At 36.6% G+C, this 15,720-nt stretch overlaps 1 protein-coding gene across 1 annotated transcript; it reads left to right on the top strand.

Annotated features, from left to right (window-relative positions):
• The first annotated feature begins 866 nt into the window (after positions 1-866).
• On the top strand, positions 867-6,633 carry LOC120477602 (adhesion G protein-coupled receptor A3). The gene is made up of 4 exons (XM_089128592.1): positions 867-924; positions 2,070-2,215; positions 3,513-3,608; positions 5,629-6,633. Exons 1-4 carry the CDS (start codon positions 889-891, stop codon positions 5,849-5,851), a joined length of 501 nt encoding a protein of 166 aa, XP_088984718.1. The 5' UTR covers positions 867-888; the 3' UTR covers positions 5,852-6,633.
• The last annotated feature ends 9,087 nt before the right edge of the window (positions 6,634-15,720 follow it).

The following is a 15,720-nucleotide window of genomic DNA, read 5'->3' as shown; positions in this document are numbered from 1 at the left end:
TATATATATATATATATATATATATATATACACACACACACACACAGTTGTGGTAATAGTTATTGGCACCCCTGGTAAATGATCAAAGGCGACTGTGAAAGTAAATCTGCATTGTTTATCCTTTTGAGCAAAAATTTAAAAGAATTGAAAGTGGGGGGGAAATAACATTATGAAACAAATGTTTTTTTTTCTCCAAAACACATTGACTACAATTATTGGCACCCCTAGATGAGTAAAATTACGCATCTCTGAAGTGTGTGAAAATATATATATATATATATATATATATATATATATATATATATATATATATATATTTCCACACACTTCAGAGATGCGTAATTTTACTCTCTCTCTCTCTCTCTCTCTCTCTCTCTCTCTCTCTCTCTGAGAGAGAGATGACAAAAAAATGCACTAATGTTCTGGAAATTATGTGGATATTTAGAACTGTTATTTTATAGCGTTTTTTATTTTGTAATTTGGACTTTGCTGCACAGCTCTATCATCCATTCCTCCCCCATTTTGGCTTCAAGCGGGTAAAGAGGCATTGTGTCATAGACGCAACAATAATAGCAGCTACTGAAGTGAGAGGCGGCGGCAAAGAACAGCACAGGGAGCTGCTGGGAAAAAGTTACTCCTATAACAGATTGATTTCACTTTGAAGGATGAGCAGAGTAGAAAGCGTTTGCAATCCCACGAAAAATCTGCAAAGGGTTTTGTTTCCCTTAAGAACTTTTCAGTCTCAGTCTTCAGTTTCAGTCATGTGTAAACACACCTAGCAATAAAACTCTTTCTGATTCTAATTCTGAACCAGTCTTTTTTAGCGCAAAGAACATTTTAGAATTCTAAAGAATTCTAAACTCCTCACCTGTGCTGTGTTTGTGCAGCATGAACCAAACATACAATGCAAGTGTTTGTCAAGCGGTATGTGCCTGCTTTTCCACATTTATATAAGTTTGGGGGACAATATTTACATTAAATATTTGTATAAGTTTCTCGGTTTTATAGACTCTCAAGTTCACATTTGATACTCTTAATGGAAGTTGTGATTGGTATTTTCTTCCCTATTTTGACATACTGTATATCCAAGTGAAATGACTTCTGGAACAAGAAGAAATGTAGGGTGGGATCTGATTTTGTCTGTGGGGAATTCGTTGGATGGTTGCGCAGCAGTAAACGCATCATCAGAGAAGAGAGGGAGGGGAAGGCATTTTGATTAAAGATTATGAGGGCACATCATTTTTTTTTTTTTTTTGGTAAGTATTAATGTGCAGCACAGTTAAAGGGTTAGTTCACCCGAAAATTTTAATTCTGACATTAATTACTCGCCCTCATGTCGTTCCAAAACTGTAAGACTTTCATTCATCTTCAGAGCACAAATTAAGATCTTGTTGATGAATTCTGAGAGCTTTCTGTTTCTCCATTGACAGCTGCGCAGCTACCACTTTGACGCTTCAAAAAGTTAATAAAAACTAATCCATACGAATTGAGTGGTTTAGTCCAAAATTTCTGAAGAGACTCAATCGCTTTATATGATGAACAGATTTAATTTAGGCATTTATTCCCATACAAACATTGATCAGCAAACATAAACAGAAGCTCAACTAAACCTGCATGATGTTCTTACATGAGAATGAACCTCATTGGATCTTGCAGAAGCTCAAACGTGCTGCGTAACGCGGACCTCATTGGTTCTCAAACGTCAAGCGAACATGCCCGATTCATACGGATTAGTTTTACGATCTCTTCATGAAATTTTTGAAGCATCAAAGTGGTAGTTGCGTAGCTGTCAATGGAGGGACAGATTTTCATTTAAGAATTTTTCATTTGTGTTGTGAAGATGAACAAAAGTTGTGTAATTAATGACAGAATTTTCATTTTTGGGAGAACTATCTCTTTAAATCTTTTATAATAAATAGGCTACTGCAATATTCCATAAAAAAAAAGAAAAAAAAAAGAATAGTCCATTTTGATTTCATGAGGACTTTAAATGGTACTTTTTTGAGAATATTTGCATTTTCATTGGCCTTGAGGAGAATTCATATGTTTTCTAATGTCTCGTCCTGAAGGTGGGGATAGTGCTGCATTACTCCACACTGGCTACGGCCCTGTGGTCCGGCGTAACGGCACGCAACATCTACAAACAGGTGACGCGGAAGGCCAAGCGCTACGAGGAGCTGGATGAGCCTCCACCTCCACCCAGGCCTATGCTGAGGTAAAGGTCAAAGTAATCAATGAGTGTAAAAGAAAAATGGATGTACAAATAATACATAATTTTTATTTAAATAAGTGATTAAAATAGATCATATAATAAATGATTAATAAATACATTTAAAAAGCAAGCACACGTGATTCATTTTAGGGTACAATAGGTCTGGAAATTCCACTTTGCACTTTACACAAACTCTGTGTTTTAAGTTAATTTCCACTGCTCTCCACTTGGTGTCAGTAAACATACAACAGTAAGTAGGCAAATTGATTATCTTTAAAAGGAATATTTCACCCTAAAATCTGTCATTTTCTGACCCTCATGTCGTTACAAACCAGTAGGACTGACTTGCTTCTCTGGAACACAAAAGAAGATATTTTGGAAAAGTGTCTTCATTACCATTGACATTGCATAGACAAAAAGAATATCTTGTTTTGTGATCTGCAGAAAAAAGTCATGTGGAATTACATGAGGCTGAATAAATTATGTTTAGTAACTTTTATATACGTTTTTTTTTTAAATACTACTATAGTATCCAGACTTTTACTAACTTATGATATAGAAACACTATATGTGTAGGCATATGGGTATTCAGTTGATAATTTCTTCTTGATAAGTCCTTTTCTCATTTAAATATTTCTATTTAGCGTTCTGTAGTTTTAGTAATTTTAACTTATTTTAGATAGTCACGTCTTAAGTTTTTCATCTAATTTTAAAATTCTATTTTATTTAAGCTTTATTTCATTTAATGAAATGTATTTGTAATATTTTAGTGAACAATAACACTGATTTTCATTTTTGGTTTCAGTTTCAGTTTCTTTCTGTAATCGTTTTTGAAGTTGGCACTTGAATGAAACCTAGACTTTCAGAGTATATTCATATTTTATCAAGTTGTGTAGTCTATTCTAGCTTTAATGTATGCATGTGTATATATATATATATAAATACCTTACTGATTTAATGTCAACCAGCCTTAAAGGAAGAGTTCACTTAAAATGAAAATTCTGTCATTTACTCACATCAAGTTACATTTCTATTTTGCAGTAAGTATAAGTTAGAACATATTGAAGTATTTTGTTAACTAGACAGTGGATGGACTCCAGAAGAAAAAATACTATGAAAGTCTGTTTTGTTTTCCAACATTTTTCAAAATGTCTTTTTGTGTTCAGCAGAAGAAAGAAATACAGTTTTGAAACAACTTAAAGGGTGAGTAAATGATGACAGAATTTTCATTAAGTGAACTATTCCTTTAAGGCTTCAGTTGACATCATTATTGTTGTTGTTATTGTTTTTTCTTCTACAGATTCTACTTAATAGGTGGAGGCATACCGATCATTGTCTGTGGAATAACAGCTGCTGCTAACATCAAAAACTACGGAAGTCAAGTCAATGCACCTTAGTAAGTATGAGTTTTAGGACACTTTTGAAAGTGACATGAAGGCCAAGAATGGTAACCCATATTTGGACTTTGTCCTCTGCATTTAACCCATCCAAGTTAGTGCACACACAGTAGGAATATTGAACACACACACACACCAGGACCAGAGGTCAACCATTCACTGTGGCTCCCGGGGAACGATTGGGGGTTAGGAGCCTCGCTCAAGGGCACCTCAGTCATTTTCTGCTGGTATTAAGAATTGAACCCGCAACCTTCGGGTTACCAGCCCCTAACCATTAGGCCACGACTGTCCCCGTGGCTTTTTAACCATCTCTTACAATAAAATTCAAGCTTCGGGTTAGGGGTGTGCTGGTATCAGGCGGGTCGTTGTGACATTCGTCTGTTATAGGACAACTTAGTTTAAACGAGCAGACACTGATTAGCTACTTGCTATTTTAAATTAACAGTAAGACAACTAGCAGGGAATGTGCTTTCCATTAAATGAATCACACACAGTAAACAAATCCTTAACAAAAAAAAAAAAAAAAAAAACTTAATAAAAAGGCATTTCTTTGTCAGTGTTGACTGTAAAGATAAAGTTGATGATGCCGACTCACAATCTTTGCAGTGGTCAATGTGGCAGAGAGAAATGCACATTTCATACAGATTACATGAGCAGAGAGCAGTCATTTATCTGTTTTCTTTCGGGTTGAATTGTTCTGTTTAAAAGTAGACATGTCTGTGAGGCAAGTATGGTCTTTGTTTGAAAAATGCATTGATTGTAATTGACAGATTTTATGTAATCGATTAGACCTTTTTATGTGGATATATTAAAGCCACTAGAGACTAAATGCAATGGTTTAGTATGTTTCCTTAACTTCGTTGCTATTAACAACAGACTGTACAGATAGAGCATGTATATGCCTCAAGGCTCTTTCCAAATCCCCATGTGAACATTTTCTGTCATTTAATAGTCTCTCTGCCATGAGGAATTGCTTCTGCTTTCGCTGGAGCCTAATGCCCATGCTCTGTAAAGTGCAGAATAATACTTCATGGAGGAGCAAGTAGTGTGTAGACTTCTGAAGTTGTGTGAACCTAATTATGCTGCTCTATTTTTGGCTCCCCACCTTGTGCCTGTTGGTTTCCCAGTCACCCTTCTTTCACTTGTGACAGCTGTTTGGATTGTGTAACAGCATGGTTTAATTTGAAAATCCAGACCATCTGAGATCTTTGGGATTTAATTAATCTCATGCTACCGTGACAAAAAGGGGGGAAAAAAAACACACTCTGCTAAGCATCACAGAACTCTTAAGTGTCTCATAAGTGTTTTTCCTACAATATGAATCACTTCAACCTTTAGAGCTTTTATGTACTTAAATATAAGTGTTAATTTTTCAGAAAGCAAACCTGCAGAAAGTGACAGGTGCAATGATTTATAAAATATGATGGCATTGTTCTGTGTATGTCAAATTAAAATTTCATTCAAAATGTAAATTTCATTTTCATGCTTGTAAGTAGAGCATAGTATGGAAGCTTGTTTCCGCCATAGAATGAAAAATATAAAAGGTAATTGCGACTTTTTTTTCATCTCACAATTCTGACTTTTTTTCTCACAATTGCGAGTTTACTTCGCGCAATTCTGACATTATTTCTCAGAATTGCGAGATGGAAAGTCAGAATTGTGAGATATTAAGTCAGAATTGCATAATATAAAGTCGCAATTGCGAGATATAAAGTCAGAATTGTGTGAAATAAAGTCGCAATTGTGAGATATAAAGTCAGAATTGCGTGATATAAAGTCAGAATTGCGAGTTATAAAGTCAGAATTGCGAGTTATAAAGTCAGAATTGCTAGATATAAAGTCGCAATTGCATGTTATAAAGTCAGAAATGCATGATATAAAGTCAGAATTGTGAGATATTAAAAAGACCACATAGACATAAAAACATTTTAAAAATGTAATTTTTCAGAAAATAAGAAAACCGATGAGGTGAATATCCATTTTAATGCTAACTTTTTATTTTAGGATCTTTTTCCTCAGCTGCTGGATGGCATGGGAACCCAGTCTCGGTGCGTTTTACGGCTCCGGCAGCTTTTTTATTGTTTTCGTGGATTGCATGTACTTCCTCAGCATTCTCATTCAGCTCCTACGGCATCCTGAACGCCGCTTTGAGCTCAAAGAACAGTCCGAAGAGCAGCAGCACCTTACTGTGACTGAGGCCCCGTCCACACTACTGCGTTTTCGTTTAAAAACGGAGAATTAAAACGAAAACGATCTCCGTCCACACTAGCGTTTTACCTGCGTATTAGAATTTATCTCCGTCCACACTAAAACGACTGAAAACGTGGATCACGTGACCATTCACCAACACTGGGCATGCGCGCGCCGGTGTAAACAGTGTTGGCGAATCAGGGAAAGATACGTCATGACTGATGACACCCAATCATAGAGCCGAGCGTGAGCCTCTGCGTCATCGTTTGTAAACTCCTCCGTTTTGTCTCGTCCACACTAAAACACCCTCCGGAGATTCAAAACACAAAACGCAGCTGCAGCGTTTCTAAACTTCTCCGTTTTAGGTCTTCGTTTTTCCCGTTTTAGTGTGGACAGGAGGTGCAAACGTAGCAAAAGGTCTCCGTTTTTAAACGAAAACGCAGTAGTGTGGACGGGGCCTGAAGCAACCGAAATCTCACATCTGAAGACCTCCTCACAGCCGCCGGACACCCGGTTTTGAGAACGAACATACTTTGTAGGGGAGGTATCTGGGACCGATGTTACCAGCCAAACTAAAGACTGTCCTAAACAGCCCCTCGCTGTTGAAATGGAGGTACAGCCCAAGTCTTACGGTTTGAATCTAGCTTGCCAAAACGGACCTGCCAAAGACTCAGAGAGACTACAGAATTTGTCCCCCCTGAACGTGGAGAGTTCAGGGAATATTAAGACTGGCTTGTGGAAGCACGAAACTACTGTGTAGCAAGATTCCCTTCTCAGAGACTACAAATCAGACTTGTATCTGTAACTGTGAATCTTTATTTTATGATTTTGGTGGTACAGTTTGTACGAAAAAATAGTTCCTAAAGAATTTGCATTTTAATGTTTATGTTCAAAAACCGAGTACCTACAAATGCTTGGCTGCGAATCATCAGTCTACAAATGGTCTATCTTTGTACCCCTTAGCCCATTTTGCATTTCGTTCCGACTCTTTTCATGTAAAGATGCATGACTCGCTGCTCTTTGAGTATGAGTTGGCTGAATCTTAAGCTGCGTTTCCACTGCAATTACCAGGAACTATTTGTCCCAGGAACTTTTTTCATAGGATTTTTTTTTTTTTACCCCAGACCGCTTGCTCACTACGTTTACACCGCGTACTAAAGTACGGGTCCGGGGCAGCAAGATTATGTAGTGATGTTGAACTGCGTACGACTGCTCCTCCCAGTCTGCTTGTTTGTTTTGAGTTTTGAATGCGTTTTGAGTTTTGTATGGAGGAGATTCAAGCTGTGCTGCTTTTGTGTGTGATTGGTTTACTAACGAGGTAATTAACAAAATGGCAGAAAAGAGACGAGCACCCAAAGCGTATTCAGAAAGCTCGTAATGCTGCTAGATATAAAAGTAGACGTTTGTTATCAGCGGACATTGACCGTGGTAAAAACGGTAAAAACCAATCAGCATGTTCTGGAACTTTGGAACTTTATTTAGACCCTGGTTCCTGTGGTGTTGACACACCGAGTACCACCCCAAAGTTCCTAGTTCTTGGGGTGGTTAAAAAACACAGCCCACTTTATCTCATCTCTGAATTCAAAGGGGAGTTCACACCCCTCTTCTGAGAGCTGATTTTTGGCCTGATTATTGGTGCAATTTGTAAAAAGATAAATAGAATTTGCATTTTAATGTTTGTTCAAAACTTAAGTACCTACAAATGCATATAGTTTCCCACTTGACTGCGAATCATCATAATCAATCTAAAAATGGTCTGTTTTGTATCCTTTAAGCCCATTTTGTATGTGAAGATGTATGACGTTCTGGCCTTTGAGTACTTGTTGGTTGAATCTCGTGTGTTCTTATGTGTTTTCAGATAATTGCAGCTGTCAAGTAATAAAAAAACCTCTTTGCGCAGCCAACTTCATCTCGTCTCTTGAGTTCAAAGGTGAGTTCTTCTCAGACTTCTTCTCAGAGCTTCCTTTAGGCCTTGTGGTTTGGAGTAATTGGGAACACGTTCTGCCATTACGTCCATTTCATGAAGCCTCTAATTGAGGTGCAGGTCTTGCTTTTTCCCCAGTGTGGTGGAACCAGTTGTATGGGGAAGAAATGGTAGGACTCTGCCTCTAGAGTTAGAGACCCGTGCAGTGATTGATGGCTGACTCTCAGGTTGGGCGGCCTGTCATCATTAGTGGTGAAGGGAATATAATTGCTGTAGTGCAGTCTCACCTCACCTCCCCCCTTGTCTCACTTGCCACAAGTCTGTCGAGCTGTTCTCTGCAGGATAATACAGGGCCGAGTGAAGGACAATAGAATAATGCTTTGTTTGCACTCGCGCACATACACACATACACACGTGCACACAAACATAGCTAAAAATAGTGGATCAAAATGCAACTTGTAGTTTTCTTTTAACAACCGATATTTTGTGAGTTTGGTGGTGCTAATGAAGTCCTTAGGGGTTTCACTTTGTCAAATTAGGCCATATATCAATTGTACTCAAGACACTAAAGAAAATTGAGATTATTACTTTCATAACACATGGGTGGATTTTTGCCCTGGATTTGAAGTTGATTCACTTCTTGAGCTCAGAAAGTGCTTGTCTATGATATGAATACATATGAAAACCAGGTATATTATGATTATTAATTATGGGCTAATGACAGTTAGTTTGTTTGTTAGAAGTTTGGCATATTTGTTTCTAAAGAATAATTATATGAATCTGTCAAATCAGTCATAAGGGGAAACCAGGTTTATTTTAGCACCATTGAAATACAATTGTAGTGTATTTTATTTTTATATTTTCTGGTTAATTTTTGAAAGTTTCATTAATTTTGTTGTTTCATGTTGACATTTTATTTTTATTCTTTTTTAAATATGCCTAAATACACACACACAAGTGAAGTGAAACTAAATTAAAATAAATGCTGAAATATGAGCAAGTATATCTGGAATAAAATATTTTTTTGTAGTTTTATTTGTAAAATTTAGAAAATAAGAAGAGAAAATTTAATCTCAGAGCAATATATCAAACCCTCTTAAAGTCTCTTAAAATATCAAATAATTCAACCTTTTATTAACAAGTGTAGTGTTTATTAAATGTTTAATTTAGGTTCCAGTACAATAGTATATAAACTGAGAAAGTCTAGTAGACTGAATTTAGCATTTGAGGCATAAATGAGCAAGAGATCATGCCAGTCCTGGTCTCTCTATAAGTTAAATGAACCAGATTACTGAGACTCTTTGTCTAAGTTTGATAAGTTTGAATAGTTCTGCAGATTAAATTAGGATTGGTATCACTCTCAGTCTAGGGTAGGTTTCTAAGCCTGTGTACTTCATTTACATGCTTTGTTTCAGAGTGTCTCCACCTCTATGTAACTCCTCCCTCTTGTAAGGTATATGAACACAAGGTATTTTTGACTTAGGTTAGACTTTGCTATGGACTAGTCTGTACTAGTTGTACTAGTTGTACTAGTCTTGGAAATACTACAGCGATGCAACAGCAATAAAGAACCCTGCTTAAGATACACCCGAGTCTCCTGGTCTTTCGTACAGACGACAATGTTGTCAAAATCGTGTTGTCGCTCACACAGTTCCATGAAAACGACTAAAAACGCTGTATTTTGGTAGCAGGCCAGTATTTGGCGATGACACTTTGTAAAGAAACACTATGCGCCTATAGACGGAACATGCATGCGCATGACATCACCGTTTTCGCAAATTCTAATTTTTGTAGTTTACGCGGAGATGATAACGATTTAGTTTTCAAAAACGTATACTTTGAAACCTGTTTTCAAAAGTTTGCATTATCGTTCGTCAAAATGTCGTTGTCGTGCGTGAACGGTCAAAGCGCAAAAATAAGTTTTACGTTTTGAAAATGTAAAGTGTAAACAGCCCCTAAGTGATTGAGAAACATTTCATATTACTACCCATGTTGAAAAAGTTTTTCCTGCCTGTATGGCTGCTTTCTGACCAAGTAGTTACAGGAACTTGGTTATAGGAACTGTCCACTTCTAAACAGTTCTAAGAACTCTCCCCCAAACTCGGTTTTGCTGCTTGCGTTCGCACTGGGCAAGTGGCCATAGGAAGTGGTAGGAGGGGTAACGCAAGCATGGCGACGGTCTTTATCACTAGACGTAGCGTGGCCACATACAACAACAATAAACCAGCATGAAGGAGGCTATTATTGCAATGTTCCTGTTCTGCCTTGCCGGGTCCTTAACGGAGAACGACCGGTGGTGTTTAAAGATTATGCTTGAGTTCTGTAAGTTAGAGAGAAACCCAGAAGACGAAGGCTCCAGCGTAATATGATTTTAAGTAATATGATGGAAGAAGATAAAAGAGCAGAGCGCAGGAGGCAAACAAAACGACGGGTAAGTTTAGCTAGCATTAGCAATTAGCTGGTTGAATGCATTATGTTTGTCTTAATCCTCGTTGTAATGTTTTGCAAAAACACACAGCGTATGGCAGACAGCACGCTACAAGTTCCGTGGGCATGACATATAAGTTGAACCAATCAACGTAGACCTAGGGAAAGGGAACTAAAAAAGTCCTCGCTTTAGACTAGGCACTGAAAGAGTTATAGGAACTACCTACCCTATCTCACGACCAATTCGTACGAATTCGTACGAGTGATTAAAAAGTGGCTAATTCGTACGAATTCGTACGACCTCACTCGTACGAATTCATACGATTTGTCTAAACCCACGTGACGGTTATGTTTAGGGGCGGGGTCAGGGGTAGGTCATTCGTACGAATTCATACGAATTGGCCAATTCGTAAAATATGTACGATTTGGCAAAAATCGTACTAATTTGTACGACAGGTCGTATGAATTGTTACGAATTAGCCACCTCGTAAAATTCGTACGAATTCCCGTGAGATCGGGTTGGAACTACAGTCTGAGGAACTAAAAATTCCCCAATTTAGCCCGGTCGGAACACGAGAAAAAAGGGTTATAGGAACGTTAGGTTCTAAGAACTGCAAAAGTCCCTCCGGTCGGAAAGCGGCTTATTTTTGTGGAAACATGATACACAACCTTTCAAAAATTGGGGGTTCGAAAGTAAAAAAAAAAAAAAATTTATATAAATGTTGTTCTTTTGAATTATGTTGTTCTATTAATCAAAGTATCATGGTTTCTGGAAAAATAAAAATAAGCAGTGCGACTGTTTTTAACATTGATAGTAAAAGAAATGTTTCTTGAGCAGAAACTCAGCGTACAGTATATTAGAATGATTTCTGAAGGATCATGTGATGCTAGTAATGATGCTGAAAATACAGCTTTTCATCACTGGAATACATTTAAAAAATATGTTGAAATAGAAAAGTTTTTTTTTTTTAAATTGTAATATTTCACAAAATTAATAATTTTGGGAGCTGTATGTAAGATTGTGGCACTGCAATCACTTTTAAATTACTGTAGAGTGGTGTATCCCCTCCCCCCTAACTAGAGGTTGCCAGATATGATGCATCCAAAACATTTTTATCCGACACGTCTGTATCTTCAGCTGTGGTAACTAGAGCAGAGCTGGCAACCCGCATGCTGCAACACTAACTGACTTTGTGATTGGTAGATCGGTGGAGGGTGGAGCATCAGACCAAAACACAACATGACAACATTAACATCAGTTGAGGGCTGCAACTTCACTTTTTAAATGACAATATCCTGGCCAGACTACTGTTGTCAGTGATAGAAGTATTTGAAATGAACATGATTTCTTAATGTCTGGTTATTTACATGATTACATGATTTTTTTTAAACAAATTTCTTACATGCAGCTCCTTTAACTTTTATCTGGTATACAATATCAAACTTGTCAGCTTCTCTGACTGTTATGCATATCAGCATATATCAGAGTAGCATATTTAGATTTTTTTGACATTTTAATTTTTGCTAAATGTCTTTTTTTTTCAAAGCATCTGGCAGTGAGTTTGAGGTTTGCCTCAGAAATAAAGATTGATATCTTCCATCAAGTTTTACCATCTGCGCCTGATAGAATTGGCTTGACTTAAAGTGTAGGAATAAACCTACAGTTACCATGCATGTGAATACTGTTCTTGTGTCATATTTGCAGTGATAATATGCTCTTTTAGAGCTTAGTTGAGAACGAGAGCCATTAATGGATATGGAATTAATAAATGATGAAGATAAATGATGCCATGTTCTCTCATCCAAAGCCCCATGAGCCAGGGGTCGCAGACAATAATTCTAAGAACCTGACACCATTATTATAAAGGTCTTGCTCCCGAAATACATTAGGCCACTTGAGCATTGGCAGTTTGAGCATTTCACTCGCATTCGACTAAAAATAGATGTGTGCGAACTTGGGAGAATAAAAGTGCAAATAAAATATCTTATAATGTTATACAAATGCCTTATTTAAAGAGGTTTTCACTCTCTAACATGCAGTCGTTACATTGGTAACCATCTAAACAAAGCAGGCTGTGCTACTTTCTGTTTTTAAACAGTACTCACAGTAAATGTTTCAAATAGCCATTCAGATTGATGTATTTTCTATGTTGTTCATCACTGCATTAAATACTTAATACCTAAAGACTTAACAGGCTATTTTTTTTTTTTTTACAATAAGGCTCTTTTAGTGAACAAGAAGTAACAATGAAAACTTTTAATACATTTATTACCCCGCTAGAGTTGTTTCAGAGTCACACTCAGGGTGTTCGGGTCTAAATGGACCCAAAGGGCGGGATTCATATTTAAAAAAAAAAAAAACATGATTTTTTTTTTACTCGTTTTTTATAATATTTTTTCTTTTCTTTTTTGGTGTTTTGAGAAAATTTCAAAAATAAAAAAAATTATAATTAGTATTAACGCAATAATTATGACAAAATCCCCCCCCCCATTGAACATAAAAGAAAAAATATTTTTAAAAAAACAACATTTTTTTTTTTTTAAAGCTGTATTTCATTTTAGAGTCAAGCCTAGGCCTCATAAAAGCAATTTTTGAAATGAGATGTAATGCCATCTGGTGGACAAACTGAGCATTTAAAAAATGCAAAACACATGTAAAATCTGAATTTTTTTGGTGTGTTTGTGTATAAAAGTGTGTGTGTGTGTGTGTGTGTCTAGATGTGTCTGTTTTGCACTCTTGATGCTTTATAGATTTACCCCTTCACTGTTGTGTGCTTTTTTCCAAGATCGTGGCTGATTTGTAGATTGTACGCACAAAAAAACTCAGTATTTTCGTATTTTTGCTAATTTCCCATTCATTTTCCATGCGGGTCCATTTGGACCCGAACACCCCAAGTGTGACTATTTTTTTTTACAACCACTTAGACTACTCACATCCTGTCCCCAATTTTTTGGGGTGTTCAAATACCAAATACCAACAAAGTCACCAAATTTCGGACCATTCTGAGGAAGCTGTGATTTAAAAAAAAATTGTATTTAAATTCCTCGGGTCCATTTGGGCCGAACAACCCCAGAGGGTTAAACTGTTCATGTTCATTTCAACATTTAGCATATAGGTGTTGTATGAAATGTAAATCTAGTATTATTTGTTAAGTCTATACTGCTTATTGCATATTGTGAAATAGAGATTATGCATGTTGTACCAAAACGTTAAGTTGTTTTTACGTCTAATTTTATTGGCGATACTCAGTTGAATTATGTTTCTGATACACAAACTAGTTGAGTTGTGTTTATGAGGAAAATTAAGTTGGCATTACTTAAGTGTGCATGTTGAAGATACCTAATTTGTATTTAACCAAATAGACTTAACATAAGTTCAAAATACTTCGAAAGTTGCATCAATTTATTTTAAGGTGATATTTTTTACAGTGTACATTATTAAAATCAAAGTTATTTGTGTATTTTTTTATTGTATAATTAAATGTTGAGTTATTTTTATTGTAAGAAAAAAGTTACACTTTATTCTAACCTAATTAAATTCATGATGCAACAGAGATGCTCCAGCAATTATCGTTAAATGAAAATTTTATACTGCTACATGCCTATATACAGTTTAAAGTAGGACTGTAAATAATTTCATTATTGTTCAAAACAGTTTGAAGCAGAACTATTTAAAAACCTTGTGTATTCTTATAATGTCTCTTTATATCCACTTATTAAGCTAAAATACATTTAAGAAATTTGCATTGTGTCACCAAATATTTTTAATGTGCTCCGAAAATTTGCAAGCTACGAGCTCATGTGCTCCTGGGGGAAAATGTATGTGTTAAGCCCTGCAGGTGTGTAGACCTGGAATAAGGTCACCACCTGTTTAAAACAAGCACAAAACATGCTGGAAGTGATGCAGAGAACTCATTATGTCATCATTTGTCTGCCTGGAGTCTTATATTATGTTTTAAAATGCTCATAATCAGATTAGTTACCTTTTTTATGGATTACACATGATTATATATTGTTCTCTCAACGGAATGGAAGTAATTCATTGTCCCTCATTTACTCGTTTAAATGTTCCATTCTAAAAACTCCTGTTGTGTTTCATATTGTTTAGCTTCAGCTATATTCACAATAAAGAATGTAAATAAATGTGTGATGCTTCTAAAATTGGGGACACAAGTTTGTTTGCCTTGTTTCCCTTAGAGTATTTTAGCTGTGTCTTTTCCTCACTCGTTTTTTGAGTCTTGGCTATGTGATTTCTGCTGTGTTCCACTGTGTCCTTCTAAGAAGTTACCAAGCAATCCCAAGTAAACTATTCTTAGTTATTTGAGTTAGTTTTTCTCCCCTCGTGGAGTTATTTTATTTTTCTCCTGTTATTGTTTGCATTATATCTTCTACTAATCATTCCTCTTTCTGAGAAGAACTTTTGTTGGATTTTTGACTTGCATTCTCAATCATAATCATCTTAAAGACATTTTCTAAAGGTCTATTTGACATCTGACAGAAAACCTCCTATAGACGTATTGCAGATGAGCAAACACTAAAAAAATATGTCTTCCAGATGTAAACACTCACATCAAATAGACGTCTCAGTGATGTATGTGTGCTATCAGGGATTATGTATGCCGGGGCATAAGGATATTAATGAGTAGAACAGAAACATGTGTGGGAACTAATGAACAGCTTGGAAAACTAGATAGGGAACTGAGGAAAATGGGAAAAGAGCAGTGTGAAAACAAAACGACAGAACAGAACAAACACGTTACACTTTACCCAATTATCTAGCCTTCTAAACATGAAAGAAAGAAAAAAATCACGTTTGGCCTATACTGAGTAGAGAGCATTTTCCGTGGCAGATAGCACACGTACGTCTGCAAGACGTCTGTTAAACATCACTTTATCTGGAAAGCATCTGCTGTTTACTAACATCTGATTGACATCTTTAAGATGTCAGTTTAACATACATTCTAAATCATTAAAGACATCTTCTAAACGTCTATTTGACATCTGACAGGAAACGTAATATAGACGTATTCACTCTCAGCCCATTCTCACTCCCAAGGCGTCACCTAACTGACGCCTTGGGAAGCATTTGGACATGCTTCAATATCTGACGCTTTAGGCGCCCTTTAGCGTCAGTTAGATGACGCCCTAGGATCGCGTGTACCCTACCCCCACCCCACACCTAAACCTAGCCGCGTCCTCTAACAGACGCTTTCCTTTAGCGTCAGTTAGATGACGCCGTAGGATCGCGCCATGTAAGTGACGCTAAAGGGCGCCTAAAACGTCAAATATTGAAGCATGGTCAAAGGTGACGCCTTGGGGTGAGAATGCGTTGCCACTCTAAAAAATGCTGGGTTGTTTTAACCCAATTTTGGGTAAAATATGGACAAACCCAGCTATTGGGTTACATTTTTAAATTAAATTTTTTACCCAATGGCTGGGTTTGTCCATATTTTACCCAAAATTGGGTTAAAATAACCCAGCATTTTTTAGAGTGTTGCAGATGAGCAAACACTTAAAAAAATACGTCTTCTAGATGTCAACACACACATCAAATAAACGTCTCAGTGATG

The sequence above is a fragment of the Pimephales promelas genome, chromosome 1, assembly GCF_988280905.1.
Source record: "Pimephales promelas chromosome 1, fPimPro1.hap1.1, whole genome shotgun sequence".
Classification (NCBI taxonomy): domain Eukaryota; kingdom Metazoa; phylum Chordata; class Actinopteri; order Cypriniformes; family Leuciscidae; genus Pimephales; species Pimephales promelas.
The sequence above is the reverse complement of the archived record's forward strand: the minus strand, read 5'-3'. Positions and strand labels throughout refer to the sequence as shown.